At 41.3% G+C, this 27,853-nt stretch overlaps 2 protein-coding genes across 3 annotated transcripts; one reads left to right on the forward strand and one right to left on the reverse strand.

Moving 5' to 3' along the window:
* The first annotated feature begins 1,162 nt into the window (after positions 1 to 1,162).
* LOC121476561 (vitamin D 25-hydroxylase) lies at positions 1,163 to 27,619 on the forward strand. 2 transcript variants are annotated; one of them, XM_041730656.1, is made up of 5 exons: positions 1,163 to 1,461; positions 17,697 to 17,838; positions 22,376 to 23,008; positions 23,781 to 24,110; positions 24,916 to 27,616. In XM_041730656.1, exons 1-5 carry the CDS (start codon positions 1,237 to 1,239, stop codon positions 25,089 to 25,091), a joined length of 1,506 nt encoding a protein of 501 aa, XP_041586590.1. In that variant the 5' UTR covers positions 1,163 to 1,236; the 3' UTR covers positions 25,092 to 27,616. The 2 variants fall into 2 exon arrangements, with proteins under 2 accessions (XP_041586590.1, XP_041586591.1); XM_041730657.1 differs by lacking the exon at positions 1,163 to 1,461 and adding an exon at positions 6,705 to 6,771 and having other exon boundaries at positions 24,916 to 27,619.
* Positions 8,789 to 9,254, reverse strand: LOC121476563 (U6 snRNA-associated Sm-like protein LSm3). Its single transcript, XM_041730658.1, has one exon. It carries the CDS (start codon positions 9,241 to 9,243, stop codon positions 8,935 to 8,937), a length of 309 nt encoding a protein of 102 aa, XP_041586592.1. The 5' UTR covers positions 9,244 to 9,254; the 3' UTR covers positions 8,789 to 8,934.
* Positions 27,620 to 27,853: the final 234 nt, after the last annotated feature.

Below are 27,853 nucleotides of genomic sequence, written 5' to 3' on the forward strand. Positions count from 1 at the left end.
TATTGATAACATCTTTAATGGCTTACTCTTCTTTGGGGCCTGGTTATTCTTTATTGGTCACAAGTAGCTGTTATAACAAGACACCCTCCCCACCCACATCTTAGGGCACGGTGGTCTGACTTGTTCCTTTATCTCTAGTTTCCTTACACCTCAGCATTTTGGGGATTTTTGTGAGCCTGCTTTTGTGGCTCCCTACCTAGCCCTGCCTAGCCCTATCTCTAACTCACGTTCAGCAAGGCATTAAGATAGTGAGGAACTTTCTGAAGGAAGGTTATACTTCGCTTGCCTATGTAACCTATGAATTGCATCATCACAGTTCTTAGGGGATCACATACAAAAATGCCTCATAATGACCAAGGAACAAATGAGTAAAACAGGAAAATATTTTCTTTTAGTATGATGAGTCAGGTCTCAAGCATTTTTTTTAAGGATTTTATTTATTTATTTATTCATGAGAGACACAGAGAGAGATGTAGAGACACAGGCAGAGGGAGAAGCAGGCTCCATGCAGGGAGCCCGGCGGGACTCGATCCCAGGACCCCAGGATCATGACCTGAGCCAAAGGCAACAACCCCTGAGTCACCCCAGGCGCTCCTCAATCATTAATTCTAAAGATTATCAGGTTTAGCTCAAGACTGAGTTCTGATCATGTTTGCAGTGTTTTCACTCCTAAATAGCTCATTTAAGAGTTTCTTATGTAATAGTTCCTAAAAAGCCACCCTCAGAAAGGGCTGGCCAGGGAAGCAGGAGCCTCCCGGGTCACTGAGGGAGGTGATGCCCACGCGTTCCTCAGGCCAGGCCCCGGGGTCCACACCCTGGAAAGGGGCCACCCCCACTGTCGAGTTCGCCCGGAGCCACGCCCAGATCCAAAGGGTGGCCGCCGCCTCTGCGCCACAGACTCTGAGCCCGGCGGAGCCGGAGTAACTGCCCGGGGCGGCCGGCTGATGGCCAGGGGCGTGGCCGGGGGCGGGCGGCCGGTGGCCAGGGGCGGGGCAGGGGGCGGCTGGCCGACGGCCAGGGGGCGGGGCCGGAGCTGGCCGGCCGATGGCCGGGGGCGGGGCCGGGCGGCCGATGGCCAGGGGCGGGGCCGGGGGGCGGCCGACCAATGGCCAGGGGCGGGGCCGGGGCGGCCGACCAATGGCCAGGGGCGGGGCCGGGGGCGGGGCCGGGGCGGCGGGCCTGGGGCGAGCGCGCTGCTCGGCGGCGGGGTTGGCGGCCCCGGCCCGCGGCCCTGCCATGCGGGGCCCCCCGGGCGCTGAGGCGTACGCCGCGGGGCTCGGAGCCGCGCTCTTTCTGCTGCTCTTCGTGCTGGGGGTCCGCCAGCTGCTGAAGCAGAGGCGGCCGGCCGGCTTCCCCCCCGGGCCGTCGGGGCTGCCATTTATCGGCAACATCTACTCGCTGGCGGCCTCGGGCGAGCTCGCCCACATCTACATGAGAAAGCAGAGCCGGGTGTACGGCGAGGTACAGCCCGGCGGGCTGCGGGCTGCGGGCGGGGGGCCCCGGGCCTTCCTCCGGGGTGGGCTGCGCGGCCGCCGCCGGGCCCGAGCCGTCGAGACGCCCCTTCCGGCGTTCTAGCGACTTGGAGGGAAACCGGCTTCCCGAGTCGGGGCGGGGGTGGGTGTAGACTTGCCGGAGGCCGCGCCCCGCCGGGGAAGCCCCGCCCCGCAGGGCCGCCCGCTGCCGCCGCCTAGCGCTATCCCGCGGGACCCTCCGGGCTGCTGAGGGCGCCGAGGTGCTGCGCCTGCGCCGTGGGACCCGCCGCTCCGAGAGCGCCCAGGCTGTGCTCCGCGCAGGCGCAGTGTTGGGTTTTTGCCCCCCGCCCTTTTTTTTTTTTGTCAGCCCGTGGGAGGTAGACGTGTGTGCGGATCTACCTGTGGCTTCTGGCGAAAATGAGGCATCCAAACCCTAGGTCCAGATTAACGTTTAATGGGACATTCCTAAATGTTTGCATCTAAGGATGGCTCGTCTAGGCGTCTACTGGAGGGAACAGAAAGCGCAGGTGGAGGGCCTGGCCGGGAGGGGCTCTGGGAAATAGTCATGGAAGAACGAAGGAGTTAGGGACTAAATACGGGTGCGGAGGCCCACAGCGCAGGGAGCAGGGGCGGCCGAGGCTCACCTGTCCTCTCCCTGCCGACCCGCCGACCTGCTACTTGCAGTCTTTCCTGGTGAGGTTTTGGTATATAGGTGAGGTTGGGTGGGGTGAGGCCCGGAGCCCACCACCAAGAAAGAATTCTTGAGACCCCTTTGGTGCAGAATGGTGGTTTTATTAAAGCACAGGGACAGGACCCGTGGGCAGGAATTGCTACTGCCCCAGGCCTGTGACGTGTGGCTGATTATATACCTGGGAGCTGGGAGGCTTTGAGGGGAGGTACTGTCCAAGGAATTTTGGAAGCAAGGTTTCCAGGACCTTGAGGGGGCTTGCTTTTGTTGGGAAAAGGTCACCTATTATGTCTGATAAACCCCGAGTCCTGAGACCCTTCAAATGTCTTTCAGTGGGCCATGTGCTTGGAGGATGATTGCCAACATGTATCTTGGGGGTTTAGAGATAAAGGGAAAATTCCTTCTTTTTTATTTTTATTTTTATTTATTCATGGGAGATACAGAAAGAGAGGCAGAGACACAGGCAGAGGGAGAAGTAAGCTCCATGCGGATAGCCGGACTTGGGACTCATCCCAGGTCTCCAGGGTCATGCCCTGGGCTGCAGGCAGATGCTCAGCCACTGAGCCACCCGGGCTGCCCAAAGGGAAAATTCTTTTTATTTTTTTATTTATTTTTTATTTTTTATTGGTGTTCAGTTTGCCAACATATAGAATAACACCCAGTGCTCATCCCATCAAGTGCCCCCCTCAGTGCCCATCACCCAGTCACCCTTACCCCTCGACCACCTCCCCTTCCACCACCCCTTGTTCGTTTCCCAGAGTTAGGAGTCTCTCATGTTCTGTCTCCCTTTCTGATATTTCCCACTCATTTTTTCTCCTTTCTCCTTTATTCCTTTACACTATTTTTTATATTCCCCCAAATGAATGAGACCATATAATGTTTGTCCTTCTCCAATTGACTTATTTCACTCAGCATAATACCCTCCAGTTCCATCCACGTTGAAGCAAATGGTGGGTATTTGTCGTTTCTAATGGCTGAGGAATATTCCATTGTATACATAGACCACATCTTCTTTATCCATTCATCTTTCGATGGACACTGAGGCTCCTTCCACAGTTTGGCTATTGTGGACATTGCTGCTAGAAACATCGAGGTGCAGGTGTCCCGGTATTTGACTGCATCTGTATCTTTGGGGAAATCCCCAGCAGAGCAATTGCTGGGTCATAGGGTAGGTCTGTTTTTAACTCTTTGAGGAACCTCCACACAGTTTTCCAGAGTGGCTGCACCAGTTCACATTCCCACCAACGTGCAAGAGGGTTCCCCTTTCTCCACATCCTCTCCAACATTTGTGGTTTCCTGCCTTGTTAATTTTCCCCATTCTCACTGGTGTGAGGTGGGATCTCATTGTGGTTTTGATTTGTATTTCCCTGATGGCAAGTGATGTGAAGCATTTTCTCATGTGCATGTTGGCCATGTCTATGTCTTCCTCTGTGAGATTTCTGTTCATGTCTTTTGCCCATTTCATGATTGGATTGTTTCTTTGCTGTTGAGTTTAATAAGTTCTTTATAGATCTTGGATACTAGTCCTTTATCTGATATGTCATTTGCAAATATCTTCTCCCATTCTGAAGGTTGTCTTTTAGTTTTGTTGACTGTTTCTTTAAAGGAATTTGTATATGTTAAAGTAGGCTTACAGGATCCTGGGGGTCAGGCTGAGATTGCCTTCTGCCCTTAGCAAAGTATGAACATCTAGCAGTTGAGTCTGTAGAGGAATGTCACTTCCCCTGTTTCAAGGACTTGTCAGTGTGCTTTGTCCTCAGCCAGTCCTGTGTTCCCCCATCATTTCCCACTGTGCAGAGATGGAAAGCACAGCCCAGAAATGCTGAGGGACTTGCACACAGTCACACCGCTGCTCCCTGCGGGGGAAGGAAGGGGGTGTGCAGTACTGAAGCGTGTGATTGCAAGGGTGTCCAGACCTCAGATGGAGGCAGACTTCCCAGGGCACTGGCCAAGCTCACCTGTTTTGCTTTGAATCCATTCATTCCTGTGCAGCCACAAGCCAGGCCCTGCAAGGTGCTGAGGATGAGATGAGGAAGGCAGACACTGCCTGATTTTAGGGAATTAGAGCCCAGTGAGAGAGAGCAAATCTAAATATCGGCCACAAATTGTGAGTGCTTTGAAGGAATAAGATAGCGTTGCTGTTTGGAAATTGTGGTATTTCAGGTGAAGGCTTAAATCTTTATTTGAACCAGAGTTTACAAGAATTATCCTGGGTTTTTGCACATGTCTCATGTTTGACGTTAAACGGAAAGTGAACTTAGGTAAAGCGAATGTATATAATTCTTATATTTTATTGTCAACCTTCCAGTTCTCCAGGAATTGAGTGTGTTTCTATGATTTCCGTTGAACATGTATGACTTCTGGCATGTTGGTACCATGATATTCTAGAGAAATCCTAAGATGTGGAAGTATGAGATTAGAAGTTGAGTCCTCTTTTGTCAGATAAAACTCGATTTTTCTCTGAATGTTAGTTTTTCCTCATGTGTAATGATAATAACTAGAAACAAACTGCTACTCAAATGTTCTTGGTTATTAATTGGAAACAATTTATTAGGCCTATAACATAAAAAGTATCTTTAAATCAATTATGTGAAATGCCGTCTTGAATAGGAAGTTGTTTTTCATACACAAATATTTGAACTGATAGGAGCACTGTATTTACAAGGAACATTCTTTTTCCAGAAGGGAGTGATCTGAGTTTCCTATCAAAATAGATTTTTTTTTTTAAGATTTTTTTTATTTATTCATGAGAGACACAGAGAGAGGGGCAGAGACACAGGCAGAGGGAGATGCAGGCTTCATTCAGGGAGCCTGATGTGGGACTCGATCCTGGGATTCCAGGATCATGCCCTGGGCTGAAGGCAGACGCTCAACCCTGAGCCACCCAGGCGTCCCTCCTATCAAAATAGATACAAATTATGATAAGACTGTCATTTTGATTCATGGATTTAAGAATTTGGTATCAGTAATTACTTGCATTGCTGTTGTAACTATTTGAGGTGATTGTCATTCTTTACAAAGAGTACTCTTTACTGGAAGTGGAAAAATCAGTAGTACTAGTAAGTACAGGAGAAACAGAGGAAAGATGAGCAAAAATGAAAAGGATGTATGCATTGAAGAGTAGATAATTGTTTGACTGACTCTGCCTTACACTTAAGCTGAAAACCACCTAGCATATTGAAACCACTTAACATCTTAATTAAGTCATTGACAGCATTTGATCTTTTGTTTAATTGAAGTATAGTTGAGGCACGTGTTACATTAGTTTTAGGTGTAAAGCAGTGATTTAACAACTCTGCACTATTTTAGGCTCACCGCAGGGTGGCCTGCCACCATACAATGCTATCACAGTAACATTTCCCTGTGCTGTATCTTTCATTTCCCTGATTTACATGTTCCATAACTGGAAACTTTTTTTTTAAGATTTTATTTTATTTATTCAGAGAGAGAAAGAGAGAGAGAGAGAGAGGCAGAGACACAGGTAGAGGGAGAAGCAGGCTTCGTGCAGGGAGCCTGACATGGGACTCGATCCCGGGTCTCCAGGATCACGCCCTGGGCTGAGGGCAGCGCTAAACCGCTGCGCCACAGGGGCTGCCCATAACTGGAAACTTTTATCTCCCACTTGCCTTCATCCATTTTGTCCATCCACCCAGTCCCCCTCTGGCTGCCTCCAGTTTTCTGTATTTATGCATCTGTTTCTGCTTTTGTTTGTTTTGTTTTTAGATTCTACATAAAAGCGAAATTATATGGTAATTGTCTTTTCTGTAGGACTTATTTCACTTAGCATAATAACCTCTGTGTCTGTTTATGTTGTCACCGTTGGCAAGATCTCGTCTTTTTATAGCTGAGTAATACTCCAGTATATATCCATTGTATATGTATTCATTATATCACATCTTATTCATACATTCTTTTATTGGTGGACATTTAGATTGCTCCCATATCTTGGCTATTGTGAATAATGCTGTAGTAAATGTAGCAGTGCATCTATCTTTTTGAAATCGTGTTTTCAGTTTCTTTGGACAAATAACAGTAGAATTACTGAATTGTATGTTGTTTTTTCTCTTAAGATTTATTTGAGAGAGAATCCATACATGGGTGAGAGGAGGGGCAGAGGGAGTGGGGAAGCAGACTCCCTGCTGAGTGCAGAGCTGGCCTCAGGACTCCATCCCGAGACCTTAAGATCACAACCTGAGCCAAAACCAGAAGTCCAACACTTAAACATCTGAGCCACCCAGGCACCTTGTATGCTATAAGTAATTTTAATTTTTTGATGAACCATACTGTTTCGGAGTGGCTGTGCCAATTTACATTCCCACCAACATTGTGCAAGGGTTCCCTTTTCTCCACATCCTTGACAACACTTGTTATTTCTTGTTGGTTTTTTTTTTATGCTAGCCATCCTTTATTTTTATTTATTTATTTATTTATTTATTTATTTATTTATTTATTTATTATTTATTTATTTAACGTAGGCTCCATGCCCAGTGTGGAGCTCAACTTGGGGCTTGAACTCACAGCCTTGAAATCAAGACCTAAACTGAGATCAAGAGACAGGACTTTTAATCGACAGAGCCACCCAGGCACCCCAGATACTAGCCATTCTGACAGGTAAAATGTGATATCTCATCGTATATTTGATGTACATTTCCCTGATGATTAGTGATATTGATAATCTTTTCATATGGTTTGTGACATGTGTTTGTCTTCTTTGGAAAAATGCCTAGTCAAGTCCTCAGCTAACTTTTATTTTTATTTATTTTTTTTAAAGATTTTATTTATTCATTCATTCAGAGGGTGAAGAGAGAGGCAGAGACACAGGCAGAGGGAGAAGCAGGCTCCATGCAGGAAGCCCGATGTGGGACTTGATCCCTGGTCTCCAGGATCACGCCTGGGCTGAAGGCAGCGCGAAACCGCTGCGCCACCGGGGCTGCCCCTCAGCTAATTTTTAACTGGCATTTTCTGGTGTTGAATTATATAATTTCTTTATATATTTTGTATGTCAAACCCTTTTTGGCTATATCATTTGCAGATACCTTCTCCCATTCAGTAAGTTGCCTTTTCAGTTTTTATTTTGGTTTGCTTTGTTTTTTCAATGGTTTTCTTTACTGTATAAAAGTTTTTCTTTTGGTGTAATCCCAATAGCTTATTTTATATATATATATATATATTTATTTATTTATTTATATATTTATATTTATATATATTATATATATATTTATTATATATATTTATATTTATATATTTATATATATATTATTTATATATATATATATATTTTTGCTTCTGTTTCCTTTGCCTGAGGAAATCTATCTAAATAAATTGCTAAGGGAAATGAACAGGAGATTACTCCCTATATTCTCTTCTAGTATTTTTATGGTTTCAGGACTTATATTTAGGTCTTTAATCCATTATGAGTTTATTTTTGTATATGGTGTGAGAAAGTGGTCCAGTTTTATTCTTTGCATGTATTGGTCCAGTGTTGCCAGCACCATTTGTTGAAGAGGCTGTCTTTTCTTCATTGCATATTTTTGCCTGCTCTGTTGTAGATTAATTGACTGTATAATCGTGGGTTTATTTCTAGGCTCTCTTTTCCGTTCCGTTAATCTATGTGTCTGTTTTTGTGCCAGGATCATAGTATTTTGATTATTGTATCTTTGTACTATATCTTGAAATCTGGGATTGTAATACCTCCACTTTTTTTCTTCTTCAAGATTGCTTAGGCTGTTTGGGATCTTTTGTGATTCCATACAAATTTTAGGATTGTTTGTTCTAGGATTTCTAGTTCTATGAAAAATGCTCTGTATATTTTGATGGGGATTATGTTAAATCTTTAGATTGCTTTGGACAGTATGGACATTTTAACAATACTGATCTTCCAATCCATGGGCATGGAATATCTTTCCATTTGTGTCATCTTCAATTTTTTTTTATCAAGTGTTTTATAGATCTCAGAGTGTAGGCTTTTCACCTCCTTGGTTAAATTTATTCCTAGGTATTTTATTATTTTTGGTGCAATTATAAATGGAATTGTTTTATTAATTTCTTTTTTTTGCTACTTCGTTATTAGTTATGACAGTGGAGTAGATTTCTGTATATTGACTTTGTAATCTATGACTCATTTGTTTGTTATTTCTAAGAGTGTTTTGGTGGAGTCTTTAGGGATTTCTATGTATAGTATAATGTCATCTACAAATAGTTTTACTTCTTCCTTATCAATTTTGGTGCCTTTTATAATTTTCTTCCAGTACTGTGAAACTGTGGCTAGGACTTCCAGTACTATATTGAATAAAAGTGGTAAGAGCGGACATCCTTATCTTGTTCCTGATCTTAAAGGAAAAACTCTTAATTTTTCACCATTGTGTATGATGTTGGCTATAGGTTTGTCATACATGGTCTGTATTATGTTGAGGTGAACTCCCTCTAAACCCACTTTGTTTTGAGTTTTCATTATGAATAGATGTTGAATTTTTTCTTTTTTTTTTTTGATGTTGAATTTTTTCAAATGCTTTTTCTGCATTTATTGAAATGGTTGTGTCTTTTTTTTTTTTTGCATCCTGGTGATCACATTTATTGAGTTGGAAAAAAATTAAAATGCCCTTTAGCTTAAGAATTTTTGAGTTATCTGCAAATCAACTCATTTCAGGAGTGGAAGAATCCTTGGTCATTTCTTAATATCAAAATGAACGCAGGTTTCTCTTTTGGATGTCTTCTACATTTAAAGAGGCAATCATACAAAATCTCCTATATTCCATACACGATAAATTCTTTGTTTCAGCCAACTCTTAATGGAGGAGCAACTAGTACAACACCATCTCCCTGGATAAAAAGCATCAGAATATTCTGTTTTGTTGATTTATATATCTCTTCATATGTTTCTTCATCAATTTCTATAGTAGTCACAGTTTCTTCCACATCTCCCAATATCATATTTAAATGCTGATCATATGCATGTAATCTGCCTCGAAGCTCTCGGTCATTTCTCATTTTCACATAAATTCGCTCATCCAGGCTGAGCCTGATGAGATCCAGGGGCTCTTCTACGGTGTTGGTAGTTTGTTGCTGGTCCACATCGTCTGCCATCTTTCAAACCCTGCGCCCTTTCCCGGGTTGTGTTATTTTAATCCTTCATTTTGTTAATGTGGTGTGTCATTTGGATTGATTTTCAAAAATTGAAACAGCCTTGCATCCCCAGAATAAGTCCCACTTGATCATGGTGAATGAACAATTTAATTAATTTTTTAATTTTGTTTACTAATATTTTATTGACAATTTCTGGTTCTGTCCATCAAGGATATTGGCCTATAGTTTGGGATTTTTGTGTGTGTGTGTCTGTGAGTGTTTGTAGTGCTTCTTTGTTAGTATTAAGGTAATGCTGGCCTTGTAAATGTATTTGGAAACTTTCCCTCTTCTTCTGTTTTTTTTGGAATAGTTTGAGGAAACTATTAACTCTTAAGTATTTGGTAGAATTCACTTGTGAAGCCATCAGATCCTCTTATTTGTTGGGAGTTTTTTATTAGTCATTCAGTGTCATTACTAGAAATCAGCCTGTTCAGATTTGCTGTTTCTTCCTGATTCAGTTTTGGAAGATTGTATGCTTCTAGGAATCTATTTCAACTAGGTTGTCCAATATGTTAATATATAATTTTTCTTAGTGGTCTCTTACAATCCTTTGTATTTCTGTGGAGTGGGTTATTACTTCTTTTGTTTCTGATTTGATTAATTTGGGTGCCCTTTCCATTTTTCTTCATTAGTCTAGCTAAAAGTTTGTCAATTTTTTTGATCTTTTCGAAGAACCAGCTCTTGGTTCATTAATCTGTTCTACTGTTTTAATTTTTTTTAAGATTTTATTTATTTATTTATTTATTCATTCATTCATTCATTCATTCATTCATGAGAGACAGAGAGAGAGAGAGAGGCAGAGAACACAGCAGAGAAAGCAGGCTCCTTGCAGGGAGCCCGATGTGGGACTCGTTTCTTGACCCCGGGATCACACCCTGAGCCAAAGGCTCAACCACTGAGCCACCCAGGCGTCCCTTCCCAGCTCATTTAGTATGAGGCTAGGTTGAGATTTTTCTTGCTTCTTGAGGCACGTCTATATTGTTATAATCTTCACTCTTAGAACAGCTTCTACTGCATCCCAAAGATTTTTGCCCATTATGTTTTCATTTTCATTGGTCTCTATGTATTTTTTTATTTCCTCTTTGATTTACTGCTTGACCCATTCATTGTTTGGTAGGATGTTATTTAACCTCCAAGTATTTGTGTTCTTTCCAGATTTTTTTCTTGTGGTTGGTTTCTTAGCATTGTGGCTGGAAGAGATGCATGTTATAATTTCAATTTTTCAATTTTTTAACTTTTTTTTTGCCCTAACATGTGATCTATTCTGGAGAATGTCCCATGTGCACTTGAAAAGTTTAATTCCACTGTTTTAGGATGGAATGCTCTGAATATATCTGCCAGATCCACTTGGTCCAGTGTGTCATTCAAAGCCATTGTTTCTTTGTTGATTTTCTGCTCAGATAATCTATCCATTGATGTAAGTGGAGTGTTAAAGTCCTCTATCATGGGCTTGAGTTGGGTCAGACCAGGTATTTGGCAGAGCCATGGTCCCACCAGACTCCCGGGGGCCCTCCCTATTTTGTTCCCTAAAAGACTTTCATTGGTGGGTGTGGGCTGCAAGCTGACCTGATGTCTACCACCCCTCCTTCCCCCGCCGCCCACTCCGGGGCTACAGTGGAACTGGGGTGTGTGGTTATCTTCCCCTCACCCGGACAGGAGCCCCTTTGGAGTGTTGCTGGCCCCCAACAGGGCTGCTTGCACAGTGCCAGGCTTGTGGTGCTGATTTGGATGGACTCCTGCTGAGGGCGGATTGGAGGAGTGGGTCCCAAAAGAGCACAGGGCTGGGTGTGCTTTCCACAGGCTAGGTCCAGAGTATTTCCACTGTACTGGTTCCCCCAGGCATCTGTGTTATTTAGGTGAGAGGCAGAATGGTGGCTGCTAGCTCTTTTGTTTTTTGAGAAGTTTCCTAATGGTCCCTACCCCTCCAGCATAGGTTCTGAGATTAGTAAATAAATCTTTCCATATCCCCTAGGCATTTTTCGAATTGCTCTTTCTACCTGTATCTCAGCAGTGCTGTTTATTATGCTATCTCTTTAAGGGTGGGGATTCAGTTTCCTATCACCCTCCAGCTCTCCCAAGAGCTTACCCCCCCCCCTTTTAAAGTTCCAGGTATTAAGCCTCATTAATTGTGAAAATTCACGATAGTAAGTCTCTCTGTTTTCAAAGCCAAATGTTCTTTGGATTTTTCTTGGTGCAGGGGCCCGTATCTGTGGTGCCTAGTGTGGGATCTGCTCCGTGCTTACAGGGGCCCTCCCTCCCCATGGGACAGGTTTCCTAATGAAGTCACCCTTCCTATCATTTTCAGTGTGGACTCTTTTCTCTACATTTAGCTGTGGAGAGTCTGTTCTGGCAGTCTTTGGGTCGTTGTCTGGGTTATTTACTCTGATATGGGTGTTATCTAGGTATAGCCATGGGACAAGGAGATTTTGAGATCCTCCTATTTCACCACCTTCCCCAGAAATCAAACCTGCTTTGAACTCTATCAGGTAGATTGGTTATCTCCATTTTTTTTTTAGTTCTTTTCTCACATTTTGTCTTAGTCTTTCATTTGGAACATATTCTCCTGTCTTCTCATTTTGCTTGACTTTCTGTGTTTGTTTTTATGAATTAAATGAATTTGTACTTCTAAACATTAGCGGTCTTGTGTATGGTCATTCCTTGGTTGACTGTGCCTGGTGACTGACTGACTGGCTGGAGCTGTGGCTTATGTGGGCTAGAGGTCCTGGACACTCTGCTGGAGCCCCTCTGGTGGGATGGCTGGAGCTGAAGTAGGCATGGACCAGGGTAATCCAGGGGTCTTCACACAGAGGGTGCCCTGGCAGACAGCCTAAGCTGAAGTGGTTGTAAACCAAGTGGTCTTGGGGCTTTCCACACAGAGAGCACCCTGGCAGGATAGCTGAAGGTAAAGTAGGTGCAAGAGGGGGAGTCCCAGTGTACTCCAAGCAGAGGATGCCCTGGCACAGAGTCTGGAGCTGAAATTGACATGGGGTCCCAGGGCCCTCTAAGCAGGGGGTGCCCTGGCAGGGTGACTAAAGCCAAGGCAAGGCATACGGCTAGGAGTTCCTTGGGCCCTCTACACTGGGGGTACCCTGGCAAGTCATCTGGAACTGAAGTGGTATGGGCCTGGAGTATTCCAGGGTGCTTTGCCCGTGTCACATTGGTGAGACAGCTGGAATTGTGTGTGCTGTGCTGGGGCCTTCTGATCGGGATGGCTTGGACTGGTGTGGGGTAGGGGCCCAGTGCACTGAGGATGCAGGTGGCTTTGGTGCCTACCCCCTGCTTCTTTCTGTGCTGTCATGGTGGAAGAGATATGTAAACCATGCATTTGCCAGTCCTGGCTTCCTGGCTTCCAGTAGCTCCCCTGCCCTTTGGCAGGGTTCTAAGGGCTAACTTTTTTATATTCTAGTTGCTCTTTCTTTTTTTTAAGATTATTTATTTATTAGAGAAAGCAAGAGAGTACAAGCAGGGGAGCCACAGAAGGAGAGAAAGAAGCAGGCTCCCCACTGAGCAGGGAGCTTGATGTGGGGCTTGATCCCAGCTAAAGGCAGACACTTAACCAACTGAGCCACCCAGGCACTCTGCCCTTTTTTCTTTTCTTTTTTTTTTTAAATAGGCTCTACACCCACTGTGAAGCCCAACATGGGACTTGAACTCATGACCCTGAGCTCAAGACCCAAGCTGAGATCAAGAGTTGGGTGCTCAGGGCGCCTGGGTGTCCATCGGTTTAGCATCTGCCTTCATCTCAGGTTGTGATCCCAGGGTCCTGGGATCAGGCCCCACATAGGGCTCCGTGCTCAGCAGAGAGTCTGCTTCTCCCTTTCCCTCTGCCCCTCCACCCCGCTCTTGCTCTCCCTCTCCCTCTCTCTCTCTCTCTTTCTCTCAAATAAATAAAATCTTAAAAAAAAAAAACTCAACTGATTGAGCCACCCAGGTACCCCAATATATTCTAGTTACCCTTTTAAACCATGGCTTTTTTCCTGTGCACCAAGGCAGGTGAATCTCATCTCAGTCCCTCAGTGCTGTCCCTCCCCACTGCAGTTCAAGCACTGGGGGTGGGGTTCCCTTTGTTACCATAGTCTCCATTTTCTCTTGTCATTCTTTATGTGGCCTATCTTTTGTTCTATAGAAGCTGTTCAGGTAGCCCTCATTCCTTCAGGAAGAATTGCTTTATAAATAGGTATAGATTTGGTGTGTCAGTGGAGGAGGTGAGTTCCAAGTCTTTCTATATCTCCATTTTGGACCCTTCTCCCTGGCAACATTTGATCTTTATCTTAGTTGGGAAGCAGTAAAGGTATCTCATTGCTTTTGAGGTATTTTGCAATTCTGCTAAAGTCTCACAGTTAGTATAAGTTGTTAAAATACTATACTTTTTTTGGAAGTAGGAAGAGACTGTTACCTCTTATACTTCTGAAAGGTTATAGAAAGTTGTTTATAGGGCTTATTAGTAAATGGAATTTTATTTTTCTATTATCTTCTTCACTGGAAATGTAGGCTCACAGGAAAAACCTGGACTTGAAAATTGCTTGTGAGAAATGGCGGTCACTTTAAGTGTCACTTAATTTTATGAAGTCTGTGACTTCAGTTCTTTTTTTTATAATTCTTGAAAACAACCAGACCTTGGGGCTCATACATTAATTTTAAAGGTAATCTTAGATAGAAATATACCACATCAAGAAGTATCATTTCCTTGGAGATTCACTCTGAATGTGTAAGCTTCTGCAATGACTTTAATCTGAATCCAAATTTTGAGTAGCATTTCCTAGCTAGCAAAGGGAGTAAAAGTGTTTTTTACAGATTATTTTCAGGTAATGCCTGTAAGGACAATAAAGCAATTCCTTTACTTTAAGGCAAGTGGATCTGGCAACTTATTAATTTATTTATACAGGAAGCATTTATTTAGATCTTTATGCAAGGCACTAGGTGTGATTTTATGGAAGGTTCAGAAGATGAAAGAGATGAAATCACTGATTCTGTGGAGTTTATAATTTAGCAACCAAGCAGAAGACAAGAGTATTCCTGGCTTCCGGTGCAAGGTAGTATTAAATGAGTGCCATGGGAGTATCTAAGCTTGTGCTGTGGTGGTTCAAAGGAGAGAGAGAGAAGGAGAATGCACCAAGAAAGGCTTTATAGAGGATGTTCCCTAAAGACTTGGTATAGTTTGGAGAGTATGACAGTCAAGGGAGGCATTTCAAAATGAGAAAACAGCCCACACAAAGGTTGAAAAGTGGGAAGCAGTTGGTTGTTTTCATCAATGGCACTTTTCACATCCCTCTGTTACTAGCCCTTCACCTATGGTGTTGTATAAATAGTGTACTTAAATGTGTGTCTTCACCACTATTCAATAATTCAGCATATACTTACTGGTTGTCAGCATCTGTTAGGCACTGTCCCAGGTGTGAAGATACCTGTTTGGTAGTAAACCAAACAGTGGTAAAAATCCCTGTCCTCATATAGCTTACATACCCTTGGGGGCTGAGGTGGTGGTGGGGGAGACGGACAATATAAATACAATAAGTAAACGATACAGTACATCAAAGTACAGAGTGTGAAGTCAGTTAAGTTAGGGATAGAATTTTAACTGAGTTAGAACAGGCCTCACTGCAAAGACATTTGAACAAAGGCTTAAAGGAAATCAAGGACAAAACTAGGCAAAACTGGAGGAAGAACATTCCAGGCCAAGAGAACACGTACAAAGGCCATGTAGCAGGAGTATGCCATGTGGAGAACCACCTATCAAGACACAAGTTGAGAGGCTATTGTGATAACATGGGAGAAAATGAAGGTGGTTTGGATCAGTGTCAGGGATGGAAGGGTAAGAAATAGCCATCTCCTGTTTACATTCTGAAAATCAATCAACACTCTAGGCAGTAATGTCGGGCTGGGAAGAAAAACAGAGCCAACACAGGCAGTTTAGGTCCTCAACAGCTCGAAGAATGAAACCTTCCTGAAAGTCCTTGAAAACAGCATAATACCAGAATAGATGCTAGGTCAAATGATAATTTCCCCAGGTTTACTCTCAAATAGGGGTCCACATTTTTTAGTAAAGGTGGATTGTGTAACAGCTTTCTCAAGCCATGGTCTTTGTAATCCATAGTGTCCACACCTGACAGCTTTACCCTGCAATATGATGCTCCTGTTTGTTCTCTATCCGTATTACCACAGCTTGCAGCCCCAAAGTCTCCTTCTACCATCCTTGTGAAACCATCATTCTGTTTTTTTTTTTTTTTCCCTGCATCAGAACAAGTGCCTGTTCACTAATGCCTTCCCTTCCTGCTTTGATACTGTGATTTATAATAAGAAATCCATATTTGGTCTTTGTCTCTTTCCTGGAATATACTTCCTAATGTCCTTGGAATTTCCTAAGTGTTAAAAGTGATACAGGTGTTTTTTTAATTCATGACAAGCCTCTTTCAACTATACCTGAGTTTATGCTAATGAGATAATTTTTGGAGCATCTCTAAAGTGGGAGTTTATTGCCAGGAGAACCAGTCATGATTAGATGGTGGAACTTCCCATCATACCCCTGCTACCTCTGGGGAAGGGAGAGGGGCTGGAATTTGAATCAGTCACTAGTGACCCATGATATAATTAAACATGCCTAGGTAATAAGCTCCATAACAATCCCTGAATTCCAGGGTTCAGAGAGTGTCCATTGTTGGTAAACAGGTGGAGGTGAGCAGAGACTAGATAGCATGCCTGGGGAGAGCATGGAAGCTTTGTTCCCCTTTCCCCATACCTTCCCTATGCATATCTTCTGTATGGCTGTTCCTGAGTTATATCCTTCTATGATAAACTGTGAATCTAGTAAGTAAAATGTTTTCCTGAGTTCTATGAACCACTCTAGCCCACTAATCGAACCCAAGGAGGAGGTCGTGGGAACCTCTGATTTATAGCCTGTTGGTCAGAAGAACCCGAACTTGGCGATTGGCATCTGAAGTAGAGATAGGGAGCAGTCTTATGGGACTGAGCCCTTAACTTGTGGGATCTGAAACTATGTCCAGGTAGGTAGTGTCAAAATTGAGTTAAATTCTAGGACACCCAGCTGGTATCCTAGAATTGCTGAGGGGTGGAAAATCATACAGCTGGTGTCAGTTTAGAGTAGAGTACTGAGATGAGAGGAGACACACGAGAAGGAGGCATTTTCCCTTTATATCTGATACAATTACACTTCTAGGGCTCGACTTTAAAACAATTTCATTACTGCTTTGGGAACTGAAAGAGTCCCACATTTGCCAGCTGGAAGCCATTCTCTTGGCACTGAAACTCTTCCACTGCTGCTCTTGACTACTACCACTGCTTGTCGCGCATAGTTGATGCTACCTCCCCAAGGTTCTGGGGGTTCCTGCTGCTCGGTTGGCAGAGCCAAAACTGTGCCAAAGCCTCCATTGTTCAGTTGGTTGCTTCTGCTACTACTTGGAGGTCTTCATCACATTTTTTCCTGTAATTACTACTGCTGAACTTCTGTTCTTCATTAAACCTATTTGTTGTTGGGTTGTTTTTTTTTTTTTTTTTCCCTCTAAAGTAGTATAAATGGTTAAATTTGCTCTACTTATTTGCACAGAATGAGGCTTGATTCAGTATTTTGGCCCTAAAAATTAGCTCTCAGCCAAGCCCTGACAGGTTGAAGATAAGCAATCTTTGCACACCACTGATAGTTCTCTCACTGCATTAGCCTCTTATTTTGGACTAGCTAGAGTAGACTACAGGAGGTGTTCTGTTGTAAGTGAACCTGAGGTGAATGAAGCACAGGCATAGGATGGATATTCATTCTGTCTTGCCTTTCCCTTAGCTGAGGGCACCCACCTGTGCCTATGTGGTAAGTGCCTTTTCTCCAAAGTCAGATTCCCTTTGGTACCCTCTTTGTTAACTTGGAATTCAGAGACCCAAATACAAATGAGGCTAGTTGTAATATGTTTATACATCAAAGTTCTTTCTCAGGCAATCCCCTCCCTATATAAGCCTGGAAATAATTGTGCTGCTTCCTCATTTATCTTGGAAATAAAAAGAGATTCCTAGATCTTACTGAAGGCATTGAGTTGGAATGAATCTTAAAGGAGCATCTGAATCAAGTATCATATTTTCTGGGGCAACCCTGAAGCCCAAAAAGGTTAAAGGTTCTGTCCAGGGTCCTCTATTTGTTTAATGACAAAGCTTAAACTAGAACCCAGGCCTCATGAGCCCAGTACTGTCTTCCTTATACCTTTATAAGATTATGTCTTCAGGCACTGACTAGGTAATGAAATTGTAGTGTTTGCTATGCCTTGTGGAGAGAAGGCACTCAAAACATTGTCAGTTACAGAATAAATCCTTACATTTTCAGGGAAGTAACAAATAATGGGAGAACCGGGCTTAGCACATTTGGATTTCCATAGTTAATATTTCTGTTTTGTCATTTACATTTTTTTTTCTTAAAGATCTTCAGTTTAGATCTTGGAGGTATATCAGCTGTGGTTTTAAATGGCTATGATGTAGTAAAGGAATGCCTTGTTCATCAAAGTGAGATTTTTGCAGACAGACCATGCCTTCCTTTATTCATGAAGATGACAAAAATGGGAGGTATGTTTATTTTCAACTATTTAGTGAAATAGTGATTTACTATTTTATTTATTTACTATTATAAATTACACTCCTTATTTTATGTAATTTTAGTATATAGAGTTTAGGTTCTATTGTACTGATTAGCAGGAAAGAATTAATTAATTTAGATTACAGAACTTAATATTTGAAGACCTTTCAGGCTGCATTACACTCATATTTTAGACCAGTACTTGCTAATTCTGCTGTTGTAATTCTGTCTTATAAATATTGTAAATAATATTTTAAAGAATTAGCATTTAATAATACCTGCAAGTTTTGTGAAGCAAGCTAGGAGAACACATACATGATCATGCACACTTGAATCAAAAGTGGTTTTCAAAGCTAGTCTTGAGTACCTGATGACATTTTCACTATCAAAATAGAATGTGAAGAAGACTTTCTTAACTACTAACCAGTATGACATATGCTAGAACACAGATGGTTTTATCCAAAGATACCAAAAGCTATAGCAACAGAGGGCAGCCCGGGTGGCTCAGGGGTTTGACACCTGCCTTCAGCCCAGGGCGTGATCCTGGAGTCCTGGAATTGAGTCCCACATTGGGCTCCTTGCATGGAGCCTGCTTCTCCCTCTGCCTATGTCTCTGCCTCTCTCTGTCTCCCTCATGAATAAATAAATAAAATCTTAAAAAAAAAAAAAAAAAAGGAGAAAGGCTGAAGGTTAACAGAATTGGTGAGCAGAAGGCCCAAACTAGAGTGTTGAAATCAGATGTAGTGGTTTTAATACTTAATAGTGTAAGAATTTTACAATAATGGTGTCCAAAGCTCTCTAATGAGAGCTACACACTTATTTTCAAAGAAAAATGTAACAAAATTTGGTTTCCATAGACTAAAAATAAAGATATTGAAAGGAAAATAAAATTAACCATTTATTAAATCACAAAGCAAACTGACTAGTGCAAAGAAAACACCAGTTTTAAAGGACAAATTCTCAGGCTAGAGTATAATGATACTTGGAAACAATAAAATAAATAAAACAAAAATTTCCAACCTCTTACTCTTCTTAATAATAATTAGGCCAAAGAAGAAATTATACCACAATTATAATAGAAAACCTTTAAAGAAATGGTGAAAATGAAAGATGATGTTATCAGAGTAATATTTGGGATAAAGTATATACTATATATTTTTTAAAGCTACAGTTTTGTAGTTTCAACTATTTTTATCATAAAGTAAGCATTTGGTATTTTCAAAAAACAGTAAGAGAAAAAGAAGTAGAAAATTTTGTGTTATTGTAAATACTTATGCTCTGAACTTGCAACTGAGAAATCATAGCCACTATTAGCTCACTCTTTGGGTAATAGTTGCCCTATAGGTGGGCTCAGCCCATGTTTGGCCAGCATAGAGTTATCACAAAGCTCCTCTGTACCCTCTTGTACATGTATCCCATATACATACATTGCTCTAGGGCTTGCTGTCATCCCAGTGCCTTTGCACTAGCTTTTCCCTGTATAGCAGGAATCTTTCCTGAATATCTGCTAGACTCACTCTCCTGTCCTATATCTTTACTTATGTCACTTTCTCAGTGAGATTTTCCCTGACTACCCTATATTTCCTTCCTGGCTGTATAATTTATTTGTCTCTTCTCCCTAGCATGTAAGGTCCAAGAGAATAGGGATCTTTGCCTCTTTTGTTTACTGATATATCTGTGACACTTAGAATGCTTCCTGGAACACAGTAAGCATTCCATAAATACGTATTGAGTATTTGTTGAATGGTCATCTGGGAGTATAGAAAAGACAATGGACTATAGGAACATAAGATGGCTGCATAGCACCAAAGACCCCCTTATGTATGGTTAGCTTTATCATAAGCTCCAAATTTATTTATTTTTTTATAAGCTCCAAATTTAAAAACTGTTACACAAAAGTTGCTGAAATGTAAATTTTATAGGTACCTCGTGTACACAAGAGAACGTGACATTTTTCATCATAGGTACATGTATGTACCAATTGTGAGTGAAGTTTTGAGTAAAGTACATATTATATATATATGTGCTAAGGATGTTGTTTTTCTCTTTAAAAAAAAAGATTGATTTAGAGAGAAAGCATGACAGAGAGGAGAAGAGGGAAAGGGAGAGAGAATCTTAAGCAGACTCCACACTGAGTGCAGAGCCTGATGACAGGGCTCAATCTCATGACCTTGAGATCATGACCTGAGCCAAAATCAAGGGTCGGATGCTTAACCAACTGAGCCACCCAGGTGACCCTGTTTTTCCCTTAATAGGTAATTTGTTTCTTTTTAATTTTTTGCAAATCTCTTTCTTAATTCAAGTATAATTAAACTACAGTGTCCTATTAGTTTCAGATATACAATGTAATGATTCAACAACTCCATACATTACTCAGTGCTCATCATGATAAGGGTACTCTTAATCTCCTTCACCTATTTCACTCATCTTCCCGCATACCTCCCCTCTGGTGACTACCAGTTTGTTCTCTATATTTTAGAGTCTGTTTTATTTTATTTATTTATTTATTTATTATTATTATTTTTTTTTTTTTTTTTTTTTTTATGATAGTCACACAGAGAGAGAGGCAGAGACACAGGCAGAGGGAGAAGCAGGCCCATGCACCGGGAGCCCGACGTGGGATTCGATCCTGGGTCTCCAGGATCGCGCCCTGGGCCAAAGGCAGGCGCTAAACCACTGCGCCACCCAGGGATCCCTAGAGTCTGTTTTATTGATTGTCTCTTTTTTTCTTTGTTTTGTTTCTTAAATTCCACATATGAGTAAAATCATATGGTATTTGTTTTTCTCTTATTCCACTGAAAGTTATATTCTTTTTTTTTTTTAATTTTTATTTATTTATTTATTTATGACAGTCACACACAGAGAGAGAGAGAGGCAGAGACACAGGCAGAGAGAGAAGCAGGCTCCATGCACCGGGAGCCCAACGTGGGATTCGATCCCGGGTCTCCAGGATCGCGCCCTGGGCCAAAGGCAGGTGCTAAACCGCTGCGCCACCCAGGGATCCCTGAAAGTTATATTCTTTAGATCCATCCATGCTTTTGCAAATGGCAAGATTTCATTCTTTTATTAGGGCTGAGTTCTCTATTCCATTTTGTGTGTGTGTGTGTGTGTGTATACATATATGTGTATATATATATATATGTGTGTGTGTGTATATATATACATATATATATATATATCTCCCACATCTTCTTTACCCATTTGTCTATCAATGAACACTTGGGTTGCTTCCATATCTTGGCTATTGTAAATAATTCTGCAATAAACATAAGGGTGAGGATGCCTGGGTGGCTCAGTGGTTGGTGTCTGCCTTTGGCTCAGGGCGTGATCCCAGAGTCCTGGGATCGAGTACCGCATCGGGCTCTCTGCATGGAGCCTGCTTCTCCTCCCTCTTTCTATGTCTCTGCCTTTCTATGTCTCTCGTGAATAAATAAATAAAATCTTTAAAAAATAAAATAAACATAAGGGTGCATCTTGATAATTAATTTAAAAGGAATATATTCGACATCAGAAGAGCATACATAGTATACTGTGGAGACTCTGAAATTTTATGGCAACAATATCAACATGAGAAGTTTTGAGTTTCATATTTGCCCTGTGTCTTCATTTGGGCTGCTTTAGTAAAAATACCATAGACTTAGTGCCTTAAACAACAATCATTTATTCTCACAGATCTGGAAGTTGGAAAATCAAGATCAAGGGGCCAGGAGATCTGGTGTCTGGTACTTTCTCCATTGATTCCAACTTCTTGGCCTTCTTCCTGTATCCTCACATAGCTGAGAATAGTCATCTCCTGTGTTTCTTATTACGGGCACCAGTCTAGCTCATGAAGCTCTACCCTCATGACCTAATTACCACCTCAAAGGCCCCACTTCCTAATTTAATACCATCACTTTGGGGATTAGGCTTCAACATACGAATTTTGTGGGGACACAAACACTCAATCCATAGTATCCTCCTTTTGGCTTGAATATTTCCACCACATTGACACCTCCTTTCAGGCTTCCTTATTAGCCTTTTCCATAGTTATCTTGTTAGGGAACATTTGCTTTTAATAGGAGAAAAATCTGTATTCTAAAATCTAGAAACAGAAACACAGAAAATAAAAAAAAAAAAAAGAAACACAGAAAATTTTTAATCCTACAAGCATGATTTTCAGTTGTTTGCTTTAGTCCAATATAAAATTTACCCATAGAACATGAAATAATTTTGTCTTTTGTAGATGAGGCTTATAGTAATAGGTAAAATTATATAAGACTGTTCAGTTTCTTATGCTGGAAGAATTACAGGTCTTTTCTGCCTGTCCCCACATAAAAAGTAGACAAGCTTTATCTGTTGACAGTATTCTGTGGCTAATGAGTAGCAAAGAACAAGGCTTAACCACTAGGTCTAGTTTTAGAGTTATAGAAAGATAATTTGGAAAAGAATGGCTAACCATCTTTCTTTACTCCATAGCATTTTCAAGGTGTTAGAAACAGGAAATGTAGGAATGATAAAGCTTTTTTTAAGACTTTTTTTTTTTTCCAGGCTTACTCAATTCCAGATATGGCCGAGGATGGGTTGATCACAGAAAATTAGCTGTAAATAGCTTTCGCTGTTTTGGATATGGCCAAAAGTCTTTTGAATCTAAAATCTTAGAAGAAACCAATTTTTTTATTGATGCTATTGAAACATACAAAGGTAGACCTTTTGACCTTAAACAATTAATAACAAATGCTGTTTCAAACATAACCAATCTGATCATTTTTGGAGAACGCTTTACTTATGAAGACACGGATTTTCAGCACATGATTGAGTTATTTAGTGAAAATGTGGAACTAGCAGCCAGTGCCTCAGTCTTCCTGTATAATGCCTTTCCATGGATTGGTATCATACCTTTTGGAAAACATCAGCAGCTATTTAGAAATGCAGCTGTAGTCTATGATTTTCTCTCCAGGCTTATTGAAAAAGCTTCCATCAACAGAAAGCCTCAGTCACCCCAGCATTTTGTTGATGCTTACTTAAATGAGATGGATCAAGGTAAAAATGACCCATCATGTACTTTCTCCAAAGAAAACCTCATTTTTTCCGTGGGTGAACTCATCATTGCTGGAACTGAAACTACAACCAATGTGCTTCGGTGGGCAATTCTTTTCATGGCCCTTTATCCTAATATACAAGGTGAGGATCCTCTTGATGTCAGGGCTGTCCCTACATTTAGGACTTAACACATGTTTTAGAGTCTTTGGGTATGTACAAAGCATTTTATTTAGGAATTTATGCTGTGCTAGCCAAGAAGAAAAATATTTCATAGTTATAAAGAGTTTCACATATGTTACCTCCAGTCATGTAAAAACGTCAGAGATGGGTCTCATTATGCCCGTTTTCTCCAGCTAAATGGCTGACTTGCCCAATCTCAGCCACTGGAAGTGGCAGAGCTGGGACCTGAACTCTGTTTTGTTTTCTTTATTTTTTTTTAATTTTTTTTGTTAACTTTTTTATTTATTTATGATAGTCACAGAGAGAGAGAGAGAGAGAGGTAGAGACATAGGCAGAGGGAGAAGTAGGCTCCATCTGGGAGCCCGACGTGGGATTCGATCCCGGGTCTCCAGGATCGCGCCCTGGGCCAAAGGCAGGCGCTAAACCGCTGCGCCACCCAGGGATCCCTGTTTTGTTTTCTTTAATCCAAGTTTTATGTTTCACTATTTCCCTTGCTGAGAGTGATGTTATTACAATTATTTTTACTACTTTTCGTGTGTTTTTCACAACAGAGTTACTTTGGTTTCTGGTGGCACACAATATATGGCCTATGTTTAAAAAGAACTCCCAGATAATGAAAAATCTGAATCTGGTACTCGTACCTTGTTGACTTATTATAGGTTATCCAAAGGGAAATTACTTTGGATGTAATTCTAAGAATTGCATAATAACTTGAACACTTTTTCTCTAACAGGACAAGTTCAGAAAGAGATCGATTTAATTATGGGACCCACTGGGAAGCCCTCTTGGGATGACAAATGCAAAATGCCTTATACTGAGGCAGTCTTGCATGAAGTTTTAAGATTCTGTAATATAGTGCCATTAGGAATTTTCCATGCAACCTCTGAAGATGCAGTTGTACGTGGTTATTCTATTCCTAAAGGCACAACAGTAATTACAAATCTTTATTCTGTACATTTTGATGAAAAGTACTGGAGAAACCCAGAAATATTCTATCCTGAGCGATTTCTGGACAGCAGTGGATATTTTGCCAAGAAGGAGGCTTTGGTTCCTTTTTCCCTAGGTAAGAAAACTTTCACAAGGACACAACTTTAGGACAGAGCATAATGATGATTGATCATGTATGACATCTTAATCTGAAACATTCTGTTGTAGAATTAAAGACTCCAACTCTGAAAATACAGCATTGAATCTTACAGGAGAGATTGGTTTAATTAGAGGTCATTAACACCTGTTTGTACTCAACACTTAGAAATTGTTGAGAAGCTGTGGCTTCTTCTGAAACTTTTTTGCTTGTGGATTTGGGTTTGGATCAAAACTTGAAGGGCTAGAAGTCAGTAGGAACAGGTAGCTTGAGAAACTGAGACCCAGGGGAGGAAATGACATAATTTGAAGTGAAATTGAAACAAAGCTCTCTTGGCTTCTTCTTCATTGTACCTCATCTGTAAAATTATTGCATTTGCTGTAAAAAAGTACACAGACCACAAGACCAATGGAAGATGGATTAGAAGCTCTTCTTTCATTGGGGAAGGGTTCACATTCAGGCATTTGAATTGAAACGAACTTCTCATGGATCTATAGAACAAAATGGCATACCTGAAATTTGATCTTTCATGGCATATCTTGGGCTGTGTTGCAAAGTGCAAGGGAAGTGCAGAAGGGGATTAATAAGCTTACAGAAGTCCATGATCTGACAAGAGAAGGTAAAGAAATGGGCTCTAGGAACTGAAGTGCCAGCTGTTATTTTTAATAAACATAACTGCCTCTTTCTTTAAATAACAGACTTAGTGAATGGTATCCATATACTAGATATGAATTTTAGTAAATATTGTGGATTCTAAAAGATCATGCTGTTCTTTTTTGTTTAGGGAAAAGACATTGCCTTGGAGAACAGCTGGCTCGGATGGAGATGTTCCTGTTTTTCACAGCATTGCTCCAGCGGTTTCACTTGCATTTCCCCCATGGGCTGGTTCCAGATCTGAAGCCCCGATTAGGCATGACATTGCAACCCCAGCCCTACCTCATCTGTGCAGAAAGACGCTGAAAGTACATGGATGTTTTGTGGGAAAAGGCTATCTGGTTGCCTTTTATCCCTGAACCTTGTTTATCTAATCAGTGTATGTGTTTGGGCAGAAATCACAGCATGATACAGCCAAATGAACACGGGCATGTCTTTGAAAGCATTGCTAAAGTAATAATAAGCATTAGCTATGGTTTTTTCCAAGCTTTCATGGCTCCTAAGGTGGGATTATCTGTGGAGGAAAACAAAGGTGCAAATGACAAGTTTTGCTTAAGTAAGAAGGGCCGTGGATGCCCTTGGCAGAGCCCGACTTTTCACCCTCTTCTTGAGCACCAGGTACCCTCTTCCTTTCTTGACTCCATCTTGCTCCTTTCCTGGGGGGTTTGCTTCCAAATGCAAGTGGCATTTCCCTTCTGATCAGGTATCATTAATGGATAGTATGGTAGGGAGTCAACTTTAATAGAGGAATAAAGAAATTAGAACCTAAATAAATGAATTTGGAGTACAGAGGTATTTTAGACACAGTGGCAGATAATAGAAGAAATATCTATGTATTTTAGAACCTGCCAGTGCTTTCAAATCTTGCTCCCTGTGATGTTTTCATAAGAATTACATTGTTCTTGGGCAGCCTGGGTGGCTCAGCGGTTTAGCGCCGCCGTCAGCCCAGGGCCTGATCCTGGGACCCAGGATCGAGTCCTGCGTCGGGTTCCCTGCATGGAGCCTGCCTCTCCCTCTGCCTGTGTCTCTGCCTCTCTCTCTCTCTCCCTGTTTCTCATTAATAAATAAATAAAATCTTTTTAAAAAATAATTACATTGTTCTTACAAATGAAGGTCCCTAACCCCTGAATATTCATTGCCATAGCACCAGTTCAGTAAAAGGAAATTACAAGAATGTAATTATAATAAAAATGACCTCCTAAAAGTGATTATTAATTCTTTATGGGCAGAGACATTTTTCCTAGTACTGCTTTTTTCTTAACCAATCTCAGGTCTTTTTTTTTCTTTTAAAGATTTTTATTGATTTATTCATGAGAAACACAGAGGGAGAAGCAGGCTCCTTGCAGGAAGCCTGATGTGGGACTCGATCCTGGGACTCCATGATCATGCCCTGAGCCAAAGGCAGGTGCTCAACTGTTGAGCCACCCAGGCATCCCCCAATCTCAGGTTTTAAAGATGGAATTGTTTTACCTTTTAGAGCTCTCCAGGCATTTCCATGGATTGCTGTTATTTTTCTGAAGATAACACTATACAAATAAAAAAAAAAAAACATGCTTTAGAGCCAGGGTAAATGTGTATGTTGGGACACTTGAGAATGATGAGTGTCTAGTAGTAATGATGCCAGGAAAATAAGTGTGAACTATGACTGTCCTATCAAACTGGTATGTATATTATTCACCCACTTACAGTTTTTTTTAACATGATTTCTTCCAAGGTTGTACATCAAGAGTTTCTACTCTTGTAACGTAGCTCATGAATAATTGTAGCCTTAAAGCAAATGCACATAATAACGACTTCTATTAAGAATATGAATTTAACCTTAATAACCTTATCTGTTGAATATTTTCAAGTTTCTGTGTGATGAATTAGGAGTCTTTGCATCTCTGATATATTGAGAATTTGTGGTTGCAAGAGGAAAAAGTCCTGGACAAATTTACATAACTAATAAAGGAGAAATTTGGTGGTATTTTGGCAGTTTTAGGGTAGGTATGACCTACATGTTCCATGGTATAATCAAATAAATGTCTGTTTGCATTTCTCAGTTTTGCCTCCCAGATGGTATCAGCTTTAATCTTAAGACTTACTCATGGAAGTACATGTGCTTTGCCTCCTTGTTGAGACAGTGAGCGTGGGTTGTTTCTGGGGAAGTTAGGGAGCTTTTCAGGTATTCTCCCCAAACTATTCTTTGTGTCCTAAGTTATGTGCCCATTTTTTAAAACTATGTCTTTTTAATAAATAAATAAATAAATAAATAAATAAATAAATAAATAAATAAAACTATGTCTTTTGAGTGGGATTATGGTTCACTGAGGCCTGACTACTAGAGTCAGTGATGGAGTTGGTTTCCTCCAAAGAACATGTGCTACATTGGGGTAGTATAGTTACCTAAACAAAAATAAAGAGAGTTATGAAGAGAAGAGGAACTCTGGACTAGCAGATTAATTACAATATCTGCCTCACTGCCCTCTAACTGCTTCCTAAGCTAAGCAACTCTTCCACCTGCTTCCCTGACTCTTGACAGATCTGTTAATTCAGGTTACTTTTTGATTTTTGCTTTTCCTTTGACACAATGAGTCTCTCATCCCTGGCCTCCTACTTGCTGTCATATCTCATATAAATGCCTAGGTGGAGCTCTACAGACTGGGAATTCTGGAATCTTGGTAGACTTAGCAAAGAAATTTAGTGAACTGGAGCAGGTTATAATCAAAATTAAGGAGGCTTCATTTTGCTCTTGAATACCATCATTATTCAAGGATGATTAAGACCTTCATAAATCTACAGAGAATAAAAGAACATGCTATTTATTTTCTTTACCTTGTATCTAAAGAAATGTTATATATTTTTTTTTCTTGCTGAAGTTAATGCCAATGTGACAAAAATCATTTAAAAATGTAGATTTAGGGCAGCCCGGGTGGCTCAGTGGTTTAGCACCACCTTCAGCCCAGGGCCTGATCCTGGAGACCTGAGATCGAGTCCCACGTCGGGCTCCGTGCATGGAGCCCGCTTCTCCCTCTGCCTGTGTCTCTGCCTCTCTCTCTGTGTCTCTCATGAGTAAATAAATAAAATCT

Source organism: Vulpes lagopus, chromosome 15 (genome assembly GCF_018345385.1).
Source record: "Vulpes lagopus strain Blue_001 chromosome 15, ASM1834538v1, whole genome shotgun sequence".
NCBI classification, from domain to species: Eukaryota; Metazoa; Chordata; class Mammalia; order Carnivora; family Canidae; genus Vulpes; species Vulpes lagopus.

Bases quoted from the DNA above. Each gene is read 5' to 3' on its own strand.
- LOC121476561 (XM_041730656.1), top strand. From the start codon at position 1,237: ATGCGGGGCCCCCCGGGCGCTGAGGCGTACGCCGCGGGGCTCGGAGCC. The intron at 17,839-22,375 runs GTATGTTTATTT...TTTTTTTTCCAG, and splicing joins GAAGATGACAAAAATGGGAG to GCTTACTCAATTCCAGATAT. The intron at 24,111-24,915 runs GTAAGAAAACTT...TTTTTTGTTTAG, and splicing joins TTTGGTTCCTTTTTCCCTAG to GGAAAAGACATTGCCTTGGA.
- LOC121476563 (XM_041730658.1), bottom strand. From the start codon at position 9,243: ATGGCAGACGATGTGGACCAGCAACAAACTACCAACACCGTAGAAGAG.